Here is a 24353-nt window from a genome sequence, read left to right on the forward strand (position 1 = left end):
TTCTCGGGATTGTGATCTCCGTGTAATTTGCGGTTGATGAGAACCCGCCACAAGCAAATTGCCCCGCATGGATATTGTATCCCCCACATCTCACCCCCCTCCCTCCCCGCCACCAACCAACCCCTCTCTAAAGCCTCCTCCCTTTGCACGGACTTTTGGAGCCAACGGGGCCACGGTTTTGTTGTTGGCCACGGTGGCGAGATGTTAACTACCTCGCCCGGGATACGGGAAAGAGGTCGTGGGTTCGATCGCGAATCTGACGCCTGCTGTATATTGGAAGGTTGCATTTCTCTCCCTCCCCGTGGTCGCGTGGATTTTTGTCCGGATCCTCCGGAGAATGAACATGCGGTTTAGGGTTTTTGGCTGCTATAAATGTCCATCTTCTTGGTTCTTTCGGTAAAGTCACGTAGAAGGGAAGTAATAAAATAATAAAAAGAAAACATAATAACACAAAACACAAACATAATAAAATAATCCATCTTCTTGGTTCTTTCGGTAAAGTCACGTAGAAGGGAAGTAATAAAATAATAAAAATATAACATAATAACACAAAACACAAACATAATAAAATAATTATCACGACGTTTCGGCCACAGCGCAAGCAGCCGTCCTCAGGTGAAGAATGAAACACCACCAACTTCACCTGTAGACGGCTGCTTGCGTTTTGGCCGAAACGTCGTGAGAATTGTTTTATTATGTTTTATTTTTATTAGTTTATTACTTCCCTTCTATGTGACTTTACCGAAAGAACCAAGAAGATGAATCCCTGCAGTCACGAAAGCTTTAAATCGAAATTTATAAATGTCCACGCGATGTGCCACTGCGTTGGGCTCTCATTTGCGGCCAGGTCCCCTTCTGAAAAAGAATTTTATCGCTCAGTGGGCCTTACTTGGATAAATAAAAAATTAATTGTTTAAATAGTTTAGAGAGTTAGCCAGCTTCTATTAAGGTACACGAGGCTGTTGATCGGTCTTCGTTCCCTTCGACACACACACGCACACGCTCGTGCACACAAGACATCAACCAAAGATCCCAGGCCTAACACAATGTTGGGGCAAGTGTTGTTGGCGAGCACCTATGAAGGCCGGCACAGCAGACAATGGGGTGGGTGGCCCGCACGCCTTTGTCTCCCTAAGTGACGATGTTCACATATCGCACCAGGTACTCGTTGAAGGCTGAGTCGACCTAGAGGAGGCCCAGGACCGGTTCAGATAATTGTCACTGGTGGCCGTGAGTGGGAATCGAACTCGGGCCGCCGGGTTCAAAAGCTCAACGTTTGAACCCGGCGACCCACATTCGCTCGCGCGCGCGCACATAAATACATGCGCACATGCCACGTGCATGCATGTATGTACACAAAGACCCACACCCCCACCCTACCACGGACTGTTTTAAAAGGGCAATGGGCACGGGCTGTTAGCGAGCACCTATTATTGGGGCAGCCACGGCGCGCGTAGGGGTGGTGTGGCGAGAACCACGCCCGGCTGTCTTTGTCTCTCTCTCTCTCGAGCGTTCATGTGAATCATAATCAGAATCTCTTTTTAAACCGCAGGCAGAATCCGATGAACTGTCCAGAATGGGCGGGTCAGCAAGCTACAACAACAAACAATACAACAACAACAATTGTTTTGTATGTATCGCGAGAGGTGCTAATTTAAGGCTGAGTCAACCTAGGCGAACGTCGAGAACCGGTTCTTGATATCACTTTGATATTAGAATCCTGCTGTGTCCCACTACCGAGCGGTGGCTCGGTGGTTCGCGCACTGCACTGCAAACCCAGTGGGACTGAAGTTCGATTTCCGGCCACGGCGGAAAGTCATATCTGGCGCGCCGTGTGCAAACACCATCGCTGGGGGAGACAAAGGCGGATGGGAAGGGGGGGCTAGATGATATTGATAGGCGCTCGCAAACAGTACAGTACTTGCGCCAACAGTTCGTATAGCTCAGGGGTCGGGAAACCAAAAGCAACGAGGCATTTTTTTTCGAATTCTGTAAAAAAAATAAAACTCAAAATTTCAAGAGCCGCAATTCGCGTGATAAATACGAGACGGTGGTGGCCCTTGATAAACATCGCCACGACGCGGTCCTTAAAGAGCCGCATGAGACTCATGAGCCGCAGGTCTCCGACGCCTGGTCGTGCTCAATGCGGGGGAAATCTCTGTCTTTGACATTCGCGTGCCAACGCATAGACCCGTAACCAAGAAGAACACCCAACCACCACCACCGTTTTGCATCCAGCAGTAGACAGGCCTTGGGCAATGATGACGTTGGAGCACGTGGTCGATGTTTAATTGCGCGAGCGTTCACGCTGCGCTTCTATAATCCTGTAGTGATAATCATTTAAATAAAGCGATGTTAAATGTCAACTATAAAAACTGCGGAGATTGCAACAGCAACTGTTGTATGGATTGACTCGTCTCCGTCACAACAACGGGGAAATTTCCACCGCTAGTTCGTGCAGCAATATCAATTGCTCAAAATAGAGATATGTTTTTTTCTTCTTCGATTATTGTACTACACTACGATCCGACGTCTATGTTCCTTCTCTTCACCAACCGGGACTGACCAGCGGACATCTTACAACGTACATCACGTGTTCATCGTTAGGTATTATCCGGGTAAAATATGTTCACGAATAAAGTCAATCATTACAAGTACAGGAGTTGCCTCGCTTTATGCGGTAGTAGATACGCTCCAATACAAGGGCCGCACAAAGCGAAACCGCACGAGGAGATAGCTTCTTGCAGAGTAGCGCACACAGCACACACAGTACACACACAGTACACACAGTACACATATACAGTATACATATACAGTTCACACAGTACACACATACAGTACACACAGACGGCACACACAGACAGTGCACACAAACACAGGACACACACAATGTTGTCCCACGTCCGACCGCATAGTCGCATATAGAGTGAATTCAAACCGCATATAGCGAATTTTGGGTAGAAATAGGTTAGCTGCATGAACGCGAAATCGCACAAACCAAGCTCACACAGAGCGAGGGAATAGAGTCAGGGATGATCAAATCAGCTACATCCAGCAGTGGATTGAGGTAACGCGCTGTGCACGGACATATACAGCGTTAGAAATTACTTGTGATTTAACATTGACATGCGGAATATTCGCGTTACTTAATCCCGATAAGGATGGTAATGTATGATGGTAGTGATGATGATGGTAGTGATGATGATAGTGATGATGATGGTAGTGATGATGATGGTAGTGATGATGATGGTGATGATGATAGTGATGATGGTAGTGATGGTGATGATGATGATAATTATGATGAATAAAGAATGATGATGGGAGTGATGATAATGGGAGTGATGGTGAAACTCGCGATGATTATGGAATTGATTATGACAGTGATGAAGATCGTGATGATGATGGCGGTGATGATGATGGTGGTGGTGATGATGGTAGTGATGATGATAGTGATGATAGTAGTGATGGTGATGATGATAACAATGATGAAGAAAGTATGATAATGGGAGTGATGATGAAACTCGCGATGATTATGATTATGGTATTGATTATGACAGTGATGAAGGTCGTGATGATGATGGCGGTGATGATGAGTGGTGGTGATGATGATGGCAGTGATGATGATAGTGATGATGATAACAATGATGAAGAAAGTATGATAATGGGAGTGATGATGAAACTCGCGATGATTATGATTATGGTATTGATTATGACAGTGATGAAGGTCGTGATGATGATGGTGGTGGTGATGATGGTGATGATGGTCACGTGTGCGCATCGCCGGGCACATGGGCGAACACGTGCCGCCTTGTCTGCGAGAAATTGGGACAACTCGGAGCAGACAGCGGTGGCGTGGGGAGGGAGACAGAAGGGAGGGGGAGGGAGGAGATGGGGAGGGAGGAGATGGGGAGGGAGGAGATGGGGAGGGAGGGGGGGAATGATGAGAGAGAAGAGAGGGCAGTGTGGTGAGGGAAAGAAGGGAATGGGAGAGAGAGAGAGGGGATTATTCTGGTGCAATGAAAGGAAATTAGAGAGGGAGGGAGTAATGGGAGGGGTGGATTGGATGGAGGGATGAGAGGGCAGGGGAGGGACGGTTGGAGGGACAGATGGATCTGAAGAGGGGAAATAACAGAGAGGGGGGAGAGGAGTGGAGGGAGGGGGGGGGCTAGAGACGGGGGCTGGAATAATCGGCCATGGACTGGAGGCACGGGGGTGGGGTTGGTGGGGCGCTGCCGCGGGGATGGAACACGGGGAGAGGGGAGGGAGGCGCGGGCTCTTCTGGAGGCGGGGCTGGGCGACTGTTGGCGAGTGGGGTGGGGAGAGTGGGGGGGCGATGGAGGGGTGGGGGATGGAGGGGTGGGTGATGGAGGGGGAGCGCCACTGCGCAGCCGCGCAGTCGCCCCGTTTCAAAGGGGCCCCGCCCGCTCCCGTAGCCCCAGTCTGACGGGGCGGGGGGGATGTGAGTAGACCCCCATCGCCAGAAAAGCCCCCTCCGCTCATCCTCCCCTCTCTGCCACCGCCACCGCCCTCGCTCGCCGCTCGATTCCAAGCGACGGCTGGAGCCGACTCAGCCACCCGCGTGCCACCGAGACCGAAACATCACCGACAATGTCCAAGTGCCCGAAATGCGAGAAGACGGTGTATTTCGGTATGTAAAACCTGCTACGTCGCTCTCTGTCTCTCACTCTCTGTGTGTGTCTGTGCGTTCGTGAATTCATTCATTCGCGCACCCAGCCTCTCATTCGTTCTATTCATTCACTCACTCGGTCGCTGTATTCGCCGCGCGCTCAGTCGTACATTCAATTAATGTAACCAGCGACGGATCTCGCTCGCCCGTTCGCTCATCCGCGCGCGCGCCTCGTCCGGCCGTCCATTCATTCGCTCCACCGTCAATGTCCGACCCGTCCACGCAATCACTGATTGGATCGCTTACTCGTGCATCCGTTCTCTCCCAGGACCAATTCGCTCATTCATTCGCATCCGACGGCCGCCTCTCAGTCGCTCATCCGCCTGCGCGTGTGACTCATTCATTCGGTCTTTCATTCGGTCCGCGCGTGTCTGCAAGTGAGCGCAGCGACGTTGATCAATTTTAGTTTTGTTTTGACGTGACGCGTCTCTGTATGTAGCGGGGAGCGGTCGTTAGTCATTCATGCTGGAGGAATACGAGGAGCTATAAAGATTTTTTTCACACATGTCCAGTAGGTCCTGGGCCTCCCCTGGGTTGACTCAGCCTCAAATGAGTACTCTACCCGGTGCGATGTGTAAACGTCACCACTGGAGGGACAAAGGCGGCCGGGCGTGGTGCTGGTCAGCACTTACCGCAGTAGTCTGTTAAGGATATACAGGGAATGTTTGTCTTTGTGCACAATTCACACACTCGTACACACAGTTTTCAGTTTATTTTCAGTTTATTTGGTATAGCCCTGTGAGCCATTCGGCTCTTGAATCGGGTGCAACCGCAACAAACAAAAAACAAAAACATGAACAAGAAAACATCTTAAAGTGACTATTCGTCCGTGCATACCCACGTGTGTACACAAAGACAAATATCTACCCCCCCCCCCCCTATAGCCTTAACAGATTTTTGGGGCAAGTGCTGTTTGTACACACAGGCACACACACAACACGTTGCCGTCAGATTCCCTGGAGCAAACCGCGTGTTTGTTATTGTCAAAGGTGGAGTGGTGCCGCTTCGCGCGCGTCACCACGAACCCGGCTACCTCGATGATGATGATGCGCGCGTCACGGCCAAAATCAGTGTCGAGCGATCTGTGACACCGGTATTCTGAACTTGCTATAAATAAGGCACCTCGTGTCAACAACAGCAGTGGGGAGACAAAGGCGGCCGGGCGTGGTGCCTTGCGACGCAACTGGCTCGTTCTCCGCGCCGGCATTCAAAGGGTACTCGATAACGGCACTTGCCCCCAATTGCCGGTATGGGCTACACGGGGCCCCTTTGTCTTTGTCACCTTGCGATGCAGAATTGGCCGATGCGTCGGAGGCGTAAACATGAACATAATCGATTTATTGTCGATTAATAAGAACCGTGATGCATTAATCGAATCGCGAATGCCATCCTAATTTTCTCACATGATATGCATGGATGCAAATCGCATGCTCGTGTTGCATTTAGAAAAGGCGAGTGATCTGAGATGCACAAACTAGAATGTGAAAGACAACAAAAACTACAACAAAAACAATCAACAAAAACAATCAACAACAACAACAAAAACTACAACAAAATCAACAACAAATATCGCAAACGAGCAATGGGACGCGTGCGGGAGAGGTCCCTTCCACGTGGAGATGGAGCAACGCAGTCAGATCGTGTTGGTGTTATTCCGTGCCCGGTTGCATGATTGATTTCCATCGCAGGAGCGTTAATGGTATCGACGGCATATGATGGGCAGGAGAGCATTCATCCAGCAGTGGATGGACCACGGCTTTCAGGACGAAATAATGCGATACGGGCGAGATTGGTTAAACTGAAAAGAACGCACGAATTGATAATTGAATGAATTAATCGAATAGCCACAAATGTATATTATCGCCGTGTTTGAGGAAGTCCTAACCCTTTACTATATATGGCCATGGGGAATGTGTGGGTCTCTCTCTCTGTGTGCGTGTGCGTGCGTTCACGGATGACGTAATTGTTTTTACGCATTAAAATCTGGACGAGTGGCGCCGCCGTTGGGGTGCTTGTAACAGTTCAGCAGCCACATCGGGGCGTTGCTTCGGCCATACTTCACCACCCTGGTCCATGCAGGTTGCTGAAGCGGTGGATGCGGCGTAGGGGAGAGGGGGAGGAGGTGCGTAGGCTGTGATAGGGGTGATCGATATCGGTTCCAGACATCACTCGCCATTCATGTTGGCCGTGACCGCGAATCGAACTCGCCGGGTAGTTCGTATCTCACGTTATGATCATCGTCGTCATTTTTCAGCCGTGATCAATCCACTGCTGGATGATACCCCCCCCCCCACCCCCGTGTTGTTTGTATTGCGTAATGCTGCATTGCTTTATTATATTTGCCAGCTCGTCCCCCGCGGGGCCACGCGTTCGTGTGGGCGCGGTTGTATGCGGCGCCCAATGTGAACACAGCAACCACCCAAACAATCACGGCCAATGAAGCTACGAGCCCGAGTGCTACCCCTATCCCTAACCACGTGACGTAACGATGTGTTCACTACGCGCATCGCCGCTTTTGAAATGACTGAGAATTTTTTGTTTATTTTTTTACCAAATTCGAAAAAAAGTCTCTTCTCGTTATTTTGGTTTCCGACCTCCGTACGAGCCTCGAGCTCCGTCCCACCGACTCTAACCAACTCGCCAACCAAGCCGCTCGAATTACCCCCAAAATAAATAAGCCATTGGTCCCACTAAGTTCACGCCCTGGCCCGAATCGACAGTCACGAGTACTCGCCTCTATCCCTCGCCATAACCCTCCGGCCACGGTGACGAGTTAGGACGTAGCGACAACTGTGATCATCGCCTTACTTGACCCGGACCGCGCAGCGCGCACTGCGTCTCGACACCTTCCCCCCCCCCCCGCCCCTCGACGGCCGTTCGCGTTTCTCTTTGCGGAGCTGAGAGCGCGTCGCCCGATCTCCAGTGGCGGCAGTCACCCCCCCACCAACTTCCTCCAGTAGAGAGGGGGTTGTTGACAGCGCACGGAGATCGAGATGCCCGTGCGTCCATCAAGGGGCGAATCCAAACAACAACAACAACAACATAAAAGAACAACAACAACAACCTGAAAATTAAGTAATACTAAATTTGGCTGTAAATATGAAAAAAAGTAACAGCCACAGTAATACAACAAACCACTGTAGTATTCCTTTGGGCGTTTACCGTTTGCATTCTGTGCCTGTACCCCAACTCCTCCTACCCTGCCTCCTTCCTCCACCCCCCCCCCCCCAAATTCTCCGGAAACCTACAGTGGGACGTGAGCTCATTAGTTTCGTAATTACAACGCCGTTGTGCGACTTCTGTGCGCTTTGAGCTCAGCGAGCCACACAGCGAGCTTCCAATTTGTGTCAGTTTCGTTCGGGTCACTTCTCGTTATTCGATGAGTTATTTTTAAAAAAATTATGTTCGAGGAAAGAAAAAAAATATATCCCAATTTGATTGTGCGGACACGAATATATATACACACGTGGGCACCTCAACCTCTTCCCAGGACGTTACGGGCAACGTGGAAGAGTAGGCCAAAGGTGCCCCCCGGACAGCGAGGCTCTCTTTTAAAGTTCCCTCTAGCGGAGGCCGCTTGCGCCAGCAGCGACGTGGGCTGCGCTTTTAATCTCGACCGTGCATATCAACGTAGCAGGACGCCTCCTGAAAGTAAATTGAGACCGACTTCAGAAGGGTTCCGTGCGTAAATGCTTCGAAATTCGCCATCAGCCACGACCGATCGATACACTGCTGGATGAAGGCTGCCTTCCCCCACGCCGTCGCCGTCTCTCGTCCGGCAACACTGCACACGAGCCGACTGCGTCGCTCCATCTCCGCGGCGGACGAAAGATTTGCTCTCATGCGCTTCCCTCCTTTGTGGCTGCCACTCCATCCTTAGTCTCGACCCCGCCCGGCCATCACCACCATCATCATCATCTCTTTACGCCATGACGTGTCCTACCAGAGCCCAACCACCTTTCTAAACACTCATTTTCAGATGTCCCCAAGTTGCGCGCGATCTCGAATTCACGTACTCCTCGTTCCTCCTTCTGCCTCTTGAGTGCAATTCCGAGCTCGCAGTGCCTCCTCTGTGATTTCCTTGCACACCTTTCAGTTGTAGCCCCATCATCATCATCATCGTCATCTTCTCTGCGATGGTCAATGTTTTCTTCCTCCATGTCGCAGCGGAGTGATAACCTTGGTCTGAAGTCACATTACAGATGCAGGTTATTTAGTGATGCTGCTGCGTTGGCAATGGTTCACAAGTAGAAATAACAACAAACTCACATTCATCAATAGCACTGTGATGTTAAAATAATCATGTATATAATAGGCAACGTGTCGTGCAGTGTCCATTCTTCATACCACACGCCTATTAATTCCTTTAAGGCAGTGTTATTGTACGTATGTTGAACTTCTTTCGCACCGTACGTACCCAACTGTACTCATAGAAGGTGCAGGTCAAGGACAACAAACCTAAACGGGTTCTATTTTATAGACATGCCATTATTCCCACAATTAAGTTCAGTTTGTATTAATAACACTCCAACCTCACCGTGTCCACCTCTCCACTCGTTCGTGGTGCATTTGCCGTGGAGCAGCATTATGAGTCAAACTAAAATCATCTGAAATGCGCTCTGGGTCTCGGCGTACAGCAACGTCGCTGTGGTCCCGTCAACCTATCGGCTCTGCAGACCAATCACATCCCGACGCACGACGCTCGACCACGAAAACCCCGTGCCCGGCTTCAGCATTCTGGGCCTCGTCCGCGGAGTGAGCCTTTGAATTCGTCCTTTGGATCTGAGTCCGCCTCCCCCCAAATCAAGTGCCCGAGGGAATTCAGGGAACTCCCGCAGGGATAGTCACAGGGCATTGTTCGTCTACAGAATGGGCCGGTGGTGGTTGTGGTGGGGGGGGGCGGTGGTGGGAGAGACACTCACATGAATTTGAGAAGCTCACACGGGGAAGTCCTCAGTGGGAGCGCCGGGGAACAATGCCACGAGTGTTTGTGGGTGGTGGCTGTGGGAGCCAGGGAGTAAGTGGTTCGGGGGGGGGGGGGACATGGGGGATATGGATCTGTGGTGGCGGGGTGGTTGGGGGGGGGGCTGTGTTTTTGGGGGAGTTCATTCATGCACGACGCTTTGTTTTGTGTGCGGCGACAGGGTTCAGCGCGAGCAATGTGCAACGTCAGTTTTACGAATTCAAATGCGGAATATAAATAATGGAACGCAACTCGCGCAAGAGGAACGAAGCAGCACCAAGCGAGTGGAGCGCTCCGAGTTGGGTTACCCCGGACATCTTCTTGGTTCTTTCGGTAAAGTCACGTGGAAGGGAAATAATAAAATAATAAAAATAAAACATCATAAAATAATTCTCACGACGTTTCGGCCACAACGCAAGCAGCCGTTGTGGCCGAAACCTCGTGACGTAAAAGGGAAATAATAATAAAATAATAAAAATAAAACATAATAAAATAATTCTCACGACGTTTCGGCCACAACGCAAGTAGCCGTCCTTGTGGCCGAAACGTCGTGAGAATTATTTTATAATGTTTTATTTTTATTATTTTATTATTATTTCCCTTCTACGTGACTTTACCGAAAGAACCAAGAAGATGAATCCCTGCAGTCACGAAAGCTTTAAATCGAAATTTACCCCGGACACTTTGCCCGCAGCAACCCCCCGCTGCCCGGCGTGGGTGAAGTATGGCCACACGAACAACCCCCCCCCTGCCCCCCAACCCGATCGACACGGCGTGTGGGAGGCCTTCATCCAGCAGTGGATTGATCATAGCTGCTGCTGTGCTGCTGATAACAATGATGATGGTTACTCTAATTTCCTCCCGCACGTTCCAACTCTGAACGTAAGACATTTGGGCCAAACATCTCAATGCGATGCGCAGATAGAAATCCACGCGTAGGCATGGTTGTTCTTCCTTGTACAGAATGGTGGGGGGGGGGGGGTAAAACTTGGATTGAAAAACATCCGTCCCATCTGTGTAATTGTAAGATTCTAATCATCCACCTCCCCACGACTTCTCCCCCTCTGTATCCCCCCCTCGCCCCCCCTATTTGCCCCCTCCCCCACCGCCCCCCACAGCCGAGAAGGTGACGTCACTGGGCAAAGATTGGCACAAGTTTTGTCTCAAATGCGAGCGCTGCAGCAAGACGCTGAGCGCCGGCAGCCACGCCGAGGTGAGACCTCCTCCTACACCCCCTCATCTAGCCACGTGCCACACAAAGGCAAAGATCCCCCGCATAGCCTCAACACACTGTTGGGGCAAGTGCTGCTCGTGAGCACCTGTGAAGGCTGGCCGGCACACGAGGGGGTGGGTGGCCAGCACCACAGACAAAGATCCCCCGCATAGCCTTAACACACTGTTGGGGCAAGTGCTGCTCGTGAGCACCTGTGAAGGCTGGCCGGCACACGAGGGGGTGGGTGGCCAGCACCACATACAACGATCCCCTGTGTAGCCTTAACAGACTGTAGGGGCAAGTGCTGTTAGCGAGCACCTATAAAGGCCGACACGGCACACGAGGGGGTGGGTGGCCAACACCACGCCCGGCCGCCTTTGTCTCCCCAGTGACGATGTTTAATTTCTCCACAAACGGCACCGGCGACTCGTTTAGGGCCGAGTCGACCCAGGGGAGGCCCGGGTCCGGTTCAGATATTCGCTGTCACTGTTGGGTGTGAATAGTAACATTGCAGGTTCACTCCTAAGTGACACTGACAATGCAAGGAAAACTAAACTATTTAAACTATATTTCGATTTAAAGCTTCTTTCGTGACTGCAGGGATTCATCTTCTTGGTTCTTTCGGTAAAGTCACGTAGAAGGAAAATAATAAAATAATAAAAATAAAACATAATAAAATAATTCTCACGACGTTTCGGCCACAACACAAGCAGCCATCTCCAGGTCGAGAACAGGTCGGTCGAAAAGGCAGAGTCTGAATGGCTGCTTGCGTTGTGGCCGAAACGTCGTGAGAATTATTTTATTATGTTTTATTTTTATTATTTTATTATTTTCCTTCTACGTGACTTTACCGAAAGAACCAAGAATATTTAAACTTTGTTTTAGTTGACCAGGTAAGGCGCACTAAGCTGTCTAGCTTTTTTTTTAGAAGCGACCTGGCCACAAATGATATCACAACGAAGTGGCTTCCAACGTGGAAATTTCTAGCAGCCAAATGCTCTTAACGTATGTTTCTAAATGTGGAGGGAAAAAAACGGAGGTCCCGGAGAAATAATCCACGTGACCACGGGGAGAGAGGCACCGTGAACTCCAAATATTCAAACATCGTCAGGATCGGGATGGAGCACACCACCTCCTGTATACCAGGCGAGGGAGTTAACATCTCGCCAGCGTTGCAAGGCCCCGTCCCCCACTCGCACCGCCTTCCCTGTAGCCCCCCCCCCCCCTATCCGTGGTGAAATTCTGACCCCATCCACGAAACAACAACCACTTAAATAATGACTTAAAGCTTTCGTGACTGCAGTAATTCATATTCTTTGGGTCTTTCGGTAAAGTCACGTTAGATAGATTCGAATAAAATAATACCGCTCTTCCTGATGACGAGCGCTTGTGTTGCGATCGAAACGTCGTTGTTTTTTGTAATTTGTTTTGTTATTTTCTTTTAACCTATCTACGCGACTTTACCGAAAGACTCAAATAATATCAACAACCCCCTTGTTACCCACGACCACCCCTAATTTCTAGCCACCCTTCCCTGCTCTATTCCCCCCCCCTCCCACCAGACCCCCACCTGTCAATCACTACTCCCATCTCCACCGCCTTTGCTTGCGTCATTCATGAACGGCAGCAGCAGCAGCAGATGTTGCGCTGTGGCGGTTGACGATGCTAATCTATCCAGAAGCAGGGCCTTCAGATACAGCTCATTGCTAAATTGCAATTTCTAATTTCTCTCTTGAGCAAAAGTGACAACCGTTCTACGCCAATGTACGACCGAACACTCACTGAGCATAATGACACTTCGTGCAGGAGTCAGCGGGTGGCTGTTGTCGTCCTTTGGCAGACTCGACCCCGCCATACGAATGTGGAATTTCCACCACTGGCTTTGCCGGCTGTAGGCGGGAGATGAGCACCGATGTCACGATGCTCGTTTGAGCTGCAGGACGTCACTCTGGCGTTGACTTTCTTAAAGTCCCAAGTGTGGCTCTTGATTGAACGCCGGTTAATGCGCATTAAACATGGGCGCTCCTGCAGCACTTGTGTCAATCCACTGCTGGATGAGGGCCCTCCCCCACGTCGTGCCGGTTGTCGGCTACATCTGTCCATACTTCACCACGCTGGGTTAAGTGCGTGTTGGCGACGGTTGATGCATCGATATGGGATGTGCTTTCCCCAACAGTGCCCCCCCTCCACTCAAAACGTTTAAGGCAGCGGATATGAGCGCAATGGGCGAGATTAATGCGTGCACTCAAAACACGTGGCGTGATTCCTCGCGCGGCTATTGAGAAATAAGAGCAGCCGTCTCCGCTCATCCCCGTTGCACGCGCGACAGATTGTCGGCAGATGTGTGTGTGTGTCCTTGTGTGTACCCGTGTGTGTGTGTCCTTGTGTGTGCCCGTGTGTGTGTGTGCCCTTGTTGTGGGGAGCGGTAGTGGAGCGGTTAGTGCGCTGCGCTATGAACCCGGCGACCCGAGTTCGACTCCCGCTCACGGCCAACACCAGTGGCGATTATCTGAACCGGCCCTGGGCCTCCCCTAGGTCGACTCAGCCTCAAATGAGTACCTGGTGCGGTGTATAAGCATCACCACTAGGGAGACAAAGGCGGTCGGGCGTGGTGCTGGCCACCCACCCCCTCGTGTACCATTGCGGCCTTCATAGGTGCCCGCTAACAGCACTTGCCCCTACAGTCTGTTAAGGCTATATAGGGGATCTTTATCTTTGTCTTGCCCTTGTGTGTGTGTGCCCTTGTGTGTGTGTGCCCTTGTGGATGTGTGCATGTGTGTTCGTGTGTCCGTGTGTGTGTGTGGCTTTGTCTTTGTTGTGACCTTGTGTTATCCGTGTGCGTGTCCGTGTGTGTGTCCATGTCCGTGCGTGCGGGAAAGCGGTAGTGTAGTGGTGGGCGCACTGCGCTGCAAACCCGGCAACTCGAGTTCGATTCCCGCTCTCACGGCCAAACACAAGTGACGATTATCTGAACCGGTCCAGGGCCTCTCCTCGTTCGACTCAGCCTCCAATGAGTACCTTGTACGGTGGCTTGTAAACATCGCCACCCACAGAGTGGAACAACGTGGACGTCCAGAATAAACACCTCATCCTAGACCTAAACATTGCACCTCCTGCCTTTGATATTCCTCCCTTTCTCGGAGACACCGATGAAACTATATCATCGATGCCAGGCCGATGCGCACATCTCCTTCGTACGAGCCACAGTAGTACGACTGTGGTGGACACGTGTATCCCATAGAGAGAGACACATGGAGACAAATAGAGATGCATAGACACACAGAGACTCGTACAGATACATAGAGACACACAGAGATAAGCCATAGGAATGTGACTGTGGCCTTTAAACCCCAACTATCCTCTAGTAAACCCATAGATACATATATAGCTAGAGACACGTAAAGATGCACAGAGACACGTAGATATGCATAGAGACAATTAGAGATACATAAAGACACATAGAGACGCAGAGATACATTAAAGACAAACCACAGTAGTGCACTTGTGGCCATGCAACCAAATCTATGGACCATACGGTGAACCCAGTTTCAACAGAGGAGTAAGAATAGCAAAACCGCACGAAATCTCTCTGCTGAAGCCCTCTCGTCGTAGCCAGGAGCAGGCCTCGACATCGGACATTGAGTTCTTGAATCACATTGCTGCTGCTGCCGCCACACTCAGCGACAGAATAGAATATTGATTTGAAGCTTCCGTGACTGCAGGAATCCATACTTTCTGGTTCTTTCGGTAAAGTCACGTTGGTAAAAAATTAAATAAATCAGACGTTTCGGGTGCAACACAAGCGTCCGTCATCAGGTGGGAAGGCAGGATAAAATAGAATATTGACATTGTTGTTGTTGTGTGGTGTTGTCTGTTTGTGCGAGCAGCACGCTGGCAAGCCCTACTGCCACAAGCCGTGCTACGCCACACTCTTTGGACCCAAGGGTGAGTTCACGCGACGAAGGGCCTCGCCACGCCGTGCGTGTCCTGGCGGGTTCGTTTGACCGTACTTCACCGCACACGCGCGCGCGGTCGGTGCGGGTTGGTGGTGACACATGGCGGCTGCCTGTGATCCAGCGCTGTGGAGGCAGCAGCGAGGGTTGGTGGGTCACCACCGCACTGATGTTGTGGTGAAACTTGCCTTCCCGTGGGGGTCGAGGAGGTGCCGTACCCTGGCTCGCCAGGAGAAGGCAGCACAGCAAGCGGACTAATCGCCATCTGTTTACATCTGTATGGGGACAGAGTGTTGCACCCTAGCGCGATGCGTGGGGTTTTCTCCAGGTGCTAGCCCGAACCCATTGGCTAAAAATGTTTTAAAATAAAGACCCAGTGCAGGGCCCTCCTGAAAATGAGCCCTAACGACTCAGTTTGGCTCTCTTGGATAAACTAATCAAGTATTTATTGATGCATTTTACAGCAATGGATTTGTCTGCACTGCCCTCTGCTGACCAAAACGCAGCCTCAGCAGAAGCAGCAGCAGCCTATAGCACCTGTGTTATACCATAAAAACATCTCATCTAAACTATTATTGTACCATCTTGCAGGAATCCATACTCTTTGGTTCTTTCGGTAAAGTCACGTAGGTATAAAATAAAATAAATCACGACGTTTCGGGCGCAACACAAGCGTCCGTCTGATGAAGAACCAAAGAGTATTATTGTACCAAGTAAGGGCCCACTGAGCTATGTAGCTCTTCTTTCAGAAGCGACATGGCCACAAATGATATCTCAACGAAGCGGTTTATCATGTATACATTTATAGCGACGCAAGTTAATTCTAAACGTGGAGGGAAAAACCAGAGGACCCAGAGAAAAATCCACACGACCACGGGGAGAGAGAGAGAGAGAACATGCAAAAATTCCAAATATATAGCAGGCGTCAGGGTCGGGGTTGAACGCACGACATCCTGTATACCAAGCGAGGTAGTCAACATCTCGCCACCGTGGCGCCCTACACACAAGGGTCACCCATCAAAGCACCATCCAGGCACTATCCAGGCCAAAACCCTACGAAACTCGGCGAGGTTTGGCTGTAGGCGCACGTGATAAGACGACACTCGCAGCGCCGCACAGACAGGCTGGTCAAAGTCAGAATGTTTATTTATACCGGAGGAATGTCATGGCCCACAAAGCTCTTTTCACATATGTCCGGTAGGGGCACGGGTTCAGAACTTTATAGCAACAAAACTATAAAAAAACACGACACGAGTGCAAAGTGTATGGGAAAGGTAAACAGTGACCCGCTTGAGATTTTGAAGTTTCCGTGACTGCAAGGATCCAAACTCTTTGGTTTTTTAGGTAAAGTCACTTAGGTGAAAACAAAATCAAATGAAAATTAAACAACTAAATTAAATCACGACGTTTCGGAAGCAACACAAGCATCCGTCATCAGGTGTGACCGCTCCAGCATACGCTACAGTATTTTTTCTGGAGCTGTCACACCTGAAAAACTAAAGAGTATGGTGACCCGCTTGCTCTACTGCCACCTGGTGGCTTAAGCTCAAAGCGATCGTAGTCAAGACCCACCGCTCCTCACGGCGACCAAGACCACCTCCAGAACTTGGCTCGCCACAAAGACCATCACCACCACCACCACATCGGCCAGAGTAGCGAGATTGCCGGCTGTCGACTCCGGCAGTCTGACTCCTTCAGCTACGATTTCTCCGTGGTTGTTTTTGCTCCTATTTCTCTTTGCTTCTTTGTTGTACTTTTTTTTGTAACGTTTTTTTCTCTTTTCTTATTGTAAAGTTTTTTCTCTCTCTACTTTTCGTGACTTTCATTCTCTTAACTTTAAAAAAAAAATTATCTTTTCTTCTCGTAACGTGTTTTTGTCACGTTTTCTTCTCTTTACTTTTCGTGACTTTAATTCTCTTAACTTTTTACAAATTTTTTTTCTCTTTTCATTTCGTAACGTGTTTTTGGTGTTAGGCTTTTGTCATCGCCGGCGACTCCCAGGTCCCTCTTGCAAAACGACGCTCAATCCTGGTCTCTCTTGAGCTCCCCACGTGGTTATTGACAATAAACTTGAAGAGAGAGGGGACCCTCTTCCTTGGATGTCGAAGCAATGAGAGACTCACTGTGCCTTGCACCATCAAGAGGCTGTCAAGTTTCAAAGATCAGCGCTTAATGAAGCCGTTAATCTCGAGCACCTGCAGTCTGTTGTATAAGACGCCTCGAGCGAACACCATCAGCGGTAATTGACGGTGAATTAAATAGACAAGAAAATAATCCGTCTCTAATGCGTAAAGAATGCAGCTATTGCAAGAAGAGTCTTTACCCATTATGGCAATGACACAGGAGGTGTTCATATGTTCAAACCGCCAATAGACAACACATTTTTCAAGGAGTCAAGTCTCTCTCTCTCTCTCTGCAAACAAAGCATGCTCTACTATTTGGTTCTTTCGGTAAAGTCACGTAGAAATAAAATAAATAATAGAATCCACGACGTTTCGATTGCAACACAAGCAACCGTCATCAGGTGTGAAAGAATGCAAGCTCGGACAGAGACACAGAGAGAGAGAGATAAAACACAGACACGGAGAGAGAGACACACAGAGAGACACACACATGCAGAGAGAGGCACACAAAGAGAGATACAAACACATACAGAGAGAGAGACAAAACACAGAGACACACAGAGAGAGATGCACAGAGAGAGAGAGACACACACATGAGGGAGAGACACATACAGGGAGAAAGATAAAACACAGACACGGAGAGAGACAACACACACTCAGAGAGAGACATACAGAGAGAGACACACATGGGAGGGAAACACACAGAGAGACACACACAGAGAGACACACAGAGAGACACACAGAGAAACAACGCCTCTGAGGTGAGGCATTATATAGAGAGGGGGGGGGCAGAGAAATAAGCAAGTCAATTCGTCCTCCGCTGAAGGGGCTCAGACCACAGTGGGGGTCACTGTGTTGGTCCATGGCCAAGGTGGCATGGCTATACTCCCACTACCGTGCCTCGTGCTTTTAATGTATCTCTATGGGTCTCTATGTGTCTCTACGAGTCTCTCTACGGGTCTCTATGTATCTGTATGCATCTCTAGATATCTCTATAGGTCTCGAGGTATCCTTCTGCGTCTTGACGCGTTTCCATGCGTCTGCATGTATCTCTGTGTCTCTATGTGTCTCTACGGGTCTCTATGTATCTGTATGCATCTCTACATATCTCTATGGGTCTCTATGTGTCTCTACGAGTCTCTCTACGGGTCTCTATGTAGTATCCCTCTACGTCTCGACGCGTCTCCATGCGTCTGCGTGTACCTCTGTGCGTCTCTGTGCGTCTCTGTCGCTCGCAGGCGTCAACATCGGCGGCGCGGGCTCCTACATCTACGAGCCGCCGGCGGCGGCGGCCGCCACGGCAGACGGAGGCCCCGGTTCGACCCCGGCTCCTGACCAGCCGGCCGCGACCTCGGCCGCCAAGGGGGCCGCAGCCCCCTCCAAGACGGCGAGCAAAGGTGAGGGGCGGGGGGGGGGAGGGGGGCAGACGTGGTACCGGGGGGGGGGGGGTACAACAGCCCTGTAGCGGGGGGAGGGGTAGCATTGGCAGGGGGGGGGGCTAAGGGGGGCTGAGCCCCCTCCCCTCACCCTCTGACTCACCCCACCCCAATGGCAGCTGTGGTACCAGCTGTGTTTCACACGTTGTGACGATGGCAAAACAAAGTTAAAGACAAAGGTCCCCCCTATAGCCTCAACGGACTGTTGGGACAAGTGCTGTAAACGAGCACCTCTGCAGGCCTGAATGGCACGTTAAGCATGAAGGTGTTGGTGTGGGCAACGCCACACCGGGCCGCCTTTGTCTCTCTGGTGCTGATAGTTTACACACCGCACCAGGTAATCATTTAAGGCTGAGTCGACCAAGGCGAGATCCACAACAGGTTCGGATATTTCGCCACCGTTGTTGCTTTTTTTAAACGGGAATCAAATTGGGATCGCTCGGTCCGTCAGCGCACTTGCAGCGCTAACCACTTCACGGCCAGACGTTGTACTGTATTCCTTCTATGCTCCCCACCTTCACGAGCCCGCAGTGATAATCGCGGTGAAGTATGGTCAATGATAGCCACCCATACACGACATGGACGTGGGGTGGATGACGTCATCCAGTCGTGGATTGACCAGAGGGCTTCACATCAACAAGGATGAAGTTCACGGTCCAAGTCAAAGTGGTTACCTGCCGCAAGATTAGCACTAAGCCATTGGTGCTCACCCTCCCGTGGCTACAGTGGTGGCAATTCCATATTCCTATGGCGGGCGGGTGAGTCTATAAATGAGTCAGCCAGTGTAGTATCGACATTAATCAGCTGTAGAGCCAGCACGGAGGGCCGCAGGGTCACACAGCCACAGTTGAACCCCCCCCCCCTCCCCACAAAGCAGTACTTATTTTAACCACCGCGCAGAGATGATGGGGCCGAGTCGACCAACCAAAACCAGGATTTAAAAAATAATCGCAACCCTTTCCGATTCCGTCAGCGAGCCGTTCGCCGTGTAAACCCAAACACTGAACAAGAATCCCAACAACAACATCAACAACAACAAAGAACCCAGACGAAACACGACGGCGTTGTTACGACGTCGTTAATCTCCGCCGCAGAGAGGGGGGGGGGCTACGGGCGATGGGGGGCAACGCACCTCGCCGTGTGTCCCCGTGGCGACTCGCGCGCCGCGTTGATTGAATCGCGGCGCGCCAGACCACAGGGAAGTGATTCTGGCTACAGTGAACGGGAGCTGGTTGGGAGGAGCAGGGGGGGGGTTTGAAGAGTTTGGGGGGGGGCGATTAGAGAGTGGCGGGGGGGTTAAAGAGTGGGGGGGTGGGGCGGTTGAACAGTTGGGGGGGCGAGTACAGAGTGGGGGGTGGGTGGTGAAAAGTGGTGGGGGGAGCGGTTGAAGAGTGGGGGGAGGGGGGGGTGAAGAGTGGGGGGGGGTGAAAAATGGTGGGGGGGGCGGTTGAAGAGGGGGGGTGAAGAGTGGGGAGGGGGGCGGTTGAACAGTGGGGGGGCGTTGAAGGGTGGAGGGGGGGCGGTGGAGGGGGGGCGGTGGAGGGGGGGGGCGGTTGAACAGTTGGGGGGGCGATTACAGAGTGGGGGGTGGGTGGTAAAAAGTGGTGGGGGGAGCGGTTGAAGAGTGGGGGGGGGGTGAAGAGTGGGGAGGGGGGCGGTTGAAAAGGGGGGGGGGGCGTTGAAGGGTGGAGGGGGGGGGCGGTGGAGGGGGGGGCGGTTGAAGAGAGGGGGGTGGGGCGAAGAGAGCGGGTGGAGCTGGCTTCCTATCGGCACAGTGGCGTAAATGATCTGAGTGAAAACAAAACGCTCTCTAATCAAGTCCGCGTACAAGTGGCGTGACGTGCCCTGGCAGCAAGGGAGCGTTTGATGTAATGGTCCGGATGCACTCAACGGTTGAAAGGATATTTGGACAGATTCCCACCCTGGAAGAATCTGGGTTATTATAACGATTACTATAACGATGATGGTGGTTGTAGCAATGATCATCATCAGACGTGGTCAATCCACTGCTGGATGAAGGCCTCTCCAAACCATCACCATCATCACTACACATACCATCTCAAAGACAACGATCCCCCGTGTAGCCTTGAACAGACTGTTGGGGCAAGTGCTGTTAGCGAGCACCTATGAAAGCCGGCACGGCACACGAGGGGGTGGGTGGCCAGCACTATGCCCGGCCACCGTTGTCTCCCTAGTGGCGATGTTTACACACTGCACCAGGTACTCATTCAGTGAGGCCCAGGACCGGTTCAGATAATCGTCATTGGTGTTGGTGGCTGGCAGCGGGCATCGAACTCGGGTCGCCGGGTTCGTAGCGTAGCACGCTAACCACTACACCACCGCTCCCCACCACCACCACCGCAGCAGCAGCAGCAGCACACGCAGAGGGACGGCGTGCTAATCAGGGCTCTGTTGTCTCAAGTTCGTTCACCCCTCTCTCATAGTAAAGGGACTCCCTCCCCCAACCCCCAAACCTGCCCCCCACCCCCCCAGCCTTTGGTGCTTGGCGCAGAATGCAAGTGCCGCGCTGCCACCACGGAAAGCTAACACGACACACAACAAGACGACGATCCCCCGTGTAGCCTCCGCAGGCTTTTGAGCCAAGTGCTGTTTGAAAACATGTGTGAAGGTTGGAGCGGCGCACGAGAGGGGGTGGGGGGGGGTGGTGGTGTGGCCAGCACCAGGCACGGCCACCTTTGCGTCCCCAGAGGCGATGTTTTTTTTTCCATCTCACACAAAACGGCGCCAGCGACTCGGTTACGGCCGAGTCGACCTAGGGGAGGCACCAGGGCCGGTGCAGATAATTGCCACTGACTTGTGCCATGAGCGGGAATCGAACTCGGCTCGCTGGGTCAGCAGCGCGGCGCGCTAACCACCACTGTGCCACCGCTCATAGACACACGCGCACACATTCACAGACAAAGATCCCCCGTATAGCCTGGACAGACTGTTGGGGCAAGTGCTGTTAGCGAGTAGCACCTATGAAGGACGGCACAGCACACGAGGGGGTGGGTGGCCAGCACCACGCCCGGCCGCCTTCGTCTCCCCAGTGGCGATGTTTACATACTGCACCAGGTAGTCATTCGAGGCTGAGTCGACCTAGGGGAGGCCCAGGACCGGTTCAAACAATCGTCACCGGTGTTGGCCGTGAGCGCGATTCGAACCCGGGTCGCCAGGTTCGTAGCGCAGCGCGCTAAGCAGTGCACGACTGCTCCCCACTACTGCTACCACCATCATCATCACCATGGTTGGCACGCGCACACTTTCACACACCCACGCACGCAAACAGGCGGGCGAGTGGCGCACGCGCACGCAGAGAGGATCCCCAAAGCCGCCGTTCTCTCGACGCCCATCTCCGCTCCTCTCCCTGCGACCCACGCGCCCTGCCAGCTGCAGCTGCGCGGGAGCCCTGCCAGGCTTTTAGTGGACCACATCACGGTCTCCGAAAGCCCCTAATGGGGTCGGTCAATTCGCGCCTTCCGGTCGTGCCTAGGGACTGATGATGATGATGGTGGTGATGATGATGGATGTTGTTGATGATGATGGTCATGACTATGATGGCGATGATGATGGTGACGGTGATGGATGGTGATGATGATGGTAATGACCATGATAGTGATGATGATTATGGTGATGATGGTGATGATGGTGATGACAGTGATGATGAGTATGCGCGTTGGCATGCGGGAACTCGCAGGCTGCATTGCCAAAGCAACTGGGTGGCTCAGAGGGCAGAGCGATCAGCTGGCACCGCCGAAATCCTGGGTTCGAATCCAGGGTTCAGCCGCTCATGGTTGAACCGGGCTCTCAAAGTCAAGCGGGCTGATGGAGTCAGCCTGGTCATCAGCGACTCGCATAGGGCCTCGCGGACTCACATTGACCGTGAGTCGCGATGAATCTGGACTCGCAAGTGTCGTGAGATTTCATGGAGGGTCACAGCCCGCTCATCAATAATGAAAAAAACTCATCAAACGAAGAAAATGTTTACATTATGAGACCTCCTTTGCCAGTAGCAAGATATAGTAATCGGTTTTTACCCTTTAATCTGGCACCAAAACTGACACCTTTATACAAGGGATCATGTTTGCAATAACCAGATAAAAGGGTAAAAACCTATTACTACTGAAGAAAATGTTGTTTTGCACTGAATTTGGCTAAATTCCAGAACTGGGGATTAAGACACACGGGCTTAATTGTCACGTGACGAACATTTCCCCGTAGTGGCGGGGCGGTCCCGTGCACTGCGACGAGCAGAGGTCACTCGAAGGCATCTCAGAGGTCACTCAAAGGAATCGCAGACGCAGCCTCTGCGGTATCTGCCTCCGCGGGCCGCTGTATGACGGAGCGTTAACGCGCGCCGACGCACACGCGCCCTCAAATCGATCGTTCGCACGAGCGTGCCGATGTGACATTTTTAGACTAACGGAGGGAATCAACAAGAATCGCACAAACCGGGCAGAGAAAACGCGAGAGCCGCCACAAATCGAGACGATAAATAAAAACGACAGTCGGGAGTGGCCACCCTGAATCTCGTGAGTGGGCCAATCCCTCCCACAATGCCCAGCCCATCACTAAATCACCGCCGTGATCCAATGAATACACGAGCGACCGAATGAATGAACGAATCGATGGAGCGTTGCACTCCTTTGTCGGATGCATTGCTGCCGCCACTGCTGAGTCTGACAGTAGGGTCATGACCCCCCCCCCCCTCCGTGTGTATATCTCCCACCTCCCCCTGCCCCCCCCCGTGTGCTCTATCTCCCACCCCACCTCCCCCCTGCCCCCCGCTGCCCCCCACCGCTCTCTTCTTGCAGTGAGCACCAGCATGACCTCGTTTGCGGGGGAGGTGTCGCTCTGCCCACGCTGCGGAAAGAAAGTTTACTTCGGTGAGAGACACAACAAACAACAACAATACGAAACAAAACAACAACAGCCAGCAACTAACACCAAACAACAACGAACAACAAACAAACACATTTTGATTGAAAACGTTCGCGACTGCAGGAATTCATATTCTTTGGTTCTTTCGGTAAAGTCACGTAGATAGAAAACAACAAAAGAAAAAAGAAAAGAATATTTCACAAACAAACAAACAACAACAGCGACTTTCACGTCCGCGCGCACCGCCCGCTCCCCTCACGGAGTTGGCACTTCGCTTGTGGTCAAACTCCACGGTGGCTTGAGGGTTGACCAGAGGTCGCAACCGGGTACCCGATACCCGTACCCTACCCGATACCCGGCTACCCCTACCCAGCCGGTACGGGTACTCGTTTGCGACCCTGGTGCGGCCGGGTACGGGTAGGCCGTGAGTCACTGGTGAGTAACTGTTTGTCACTCATTTCCCAACGTCTTGTCTCTTTTTACAAATTAAGTTCCTAGAATCAACCCACCCGCGCCTGCAACATGGCTTCATCCCAGAGGTCGCAATCAGGTACCCGATACCCGTACCCTACCCGTACCCGGCCGGGTACGGGTAGGTTACGGGTAGGGTACGGGTACGGCCGGGTACGGGTACGGGTACGGGTACCCATTTGCGACCCTGGTGCGGCCGGGTACGGGTACGGGTAAGGAATCAAAACCCGTTTGCGACCTCTGGGGTTGACCCACTCCCCGGTGTTCGAACTGAACTTCAGCTCGCCACGGTGTGGAGTGGGGGGGGGATGTCCCCCTTCAGTAGCTACCTTCCCACCTTTCCAAGCGCCGTGAGAATCATTCAAACTCTACGGGGGCACTGCGCACTTCACTGGAGCACTTCGTATCCGCCCGCCCCAGTCCCGACTCCCATCGCAGCATCTCACTTTGTTTCCACACTTTTCCTGCGGTGCAGCTGTTGTTGGTGTTTTTTTTTTGTTGCTGCTCCCGATTTATTTCGGCTTCATTGTTGTTGTTGTTGTTCATTGCTTTGGTTTCGTCAATATGGGCGCCACGGTGGTGAGATGTCTCCGTAGCCAACCATATGTATTACAATTTCCAGCCAT

General features: G+C 51.8%; 1 protein-coding gene across 1 annotated transcript in view; it reads left to right on the plus strand.

The window, feature by feature from the left end:
• Nucleotides 1-4428: 4428 nt before the first annotated feature.
• Nucleotides 4429-24353, plus strand: part of LOC133341448 (cysteine-rich protein 2-like) — a 34092-nt gene continuing 14167 nt past the window's right edge. The window contains exons 1-5 of the mRNA XM_061550089.1: nt 4429-4648; nt 10769-10863; nt 14751-14808; nt 18178-18336; nt 23190-23261. Coding sequence (XP_061406073.1) covers nt 4609-4648; nt 10769-10863; nt 14751-14808; nt 18178-18336; nt 23190-23261 — 424 coding nt within the window. The 5' untranslated portion in view covers nt 4429-4608. The remainder of the gene's footprint in view (nt 4649-10768; nt 10864-14750; nt 14809-18177; nt 18337-23189; nt 23262-24353) is intronic.

This window comes from Lethenteron reissneri, chromosome 11 (genome assembly GCF_015708825.2).
Source record: "Lethenteron reissneri isolate LAM-NWPU_2019-01 chromosome 11, ASM1570882v1, whole genome shotgun sequence".
In the NCBI taxonomy this organism is placed as follows: Eukaryota; Metazoa; Chordata; class Hyperoartia; order Petromyzontiformes; family Petromyzontidae; genus Lethenteron; species Lethenteron reissneri.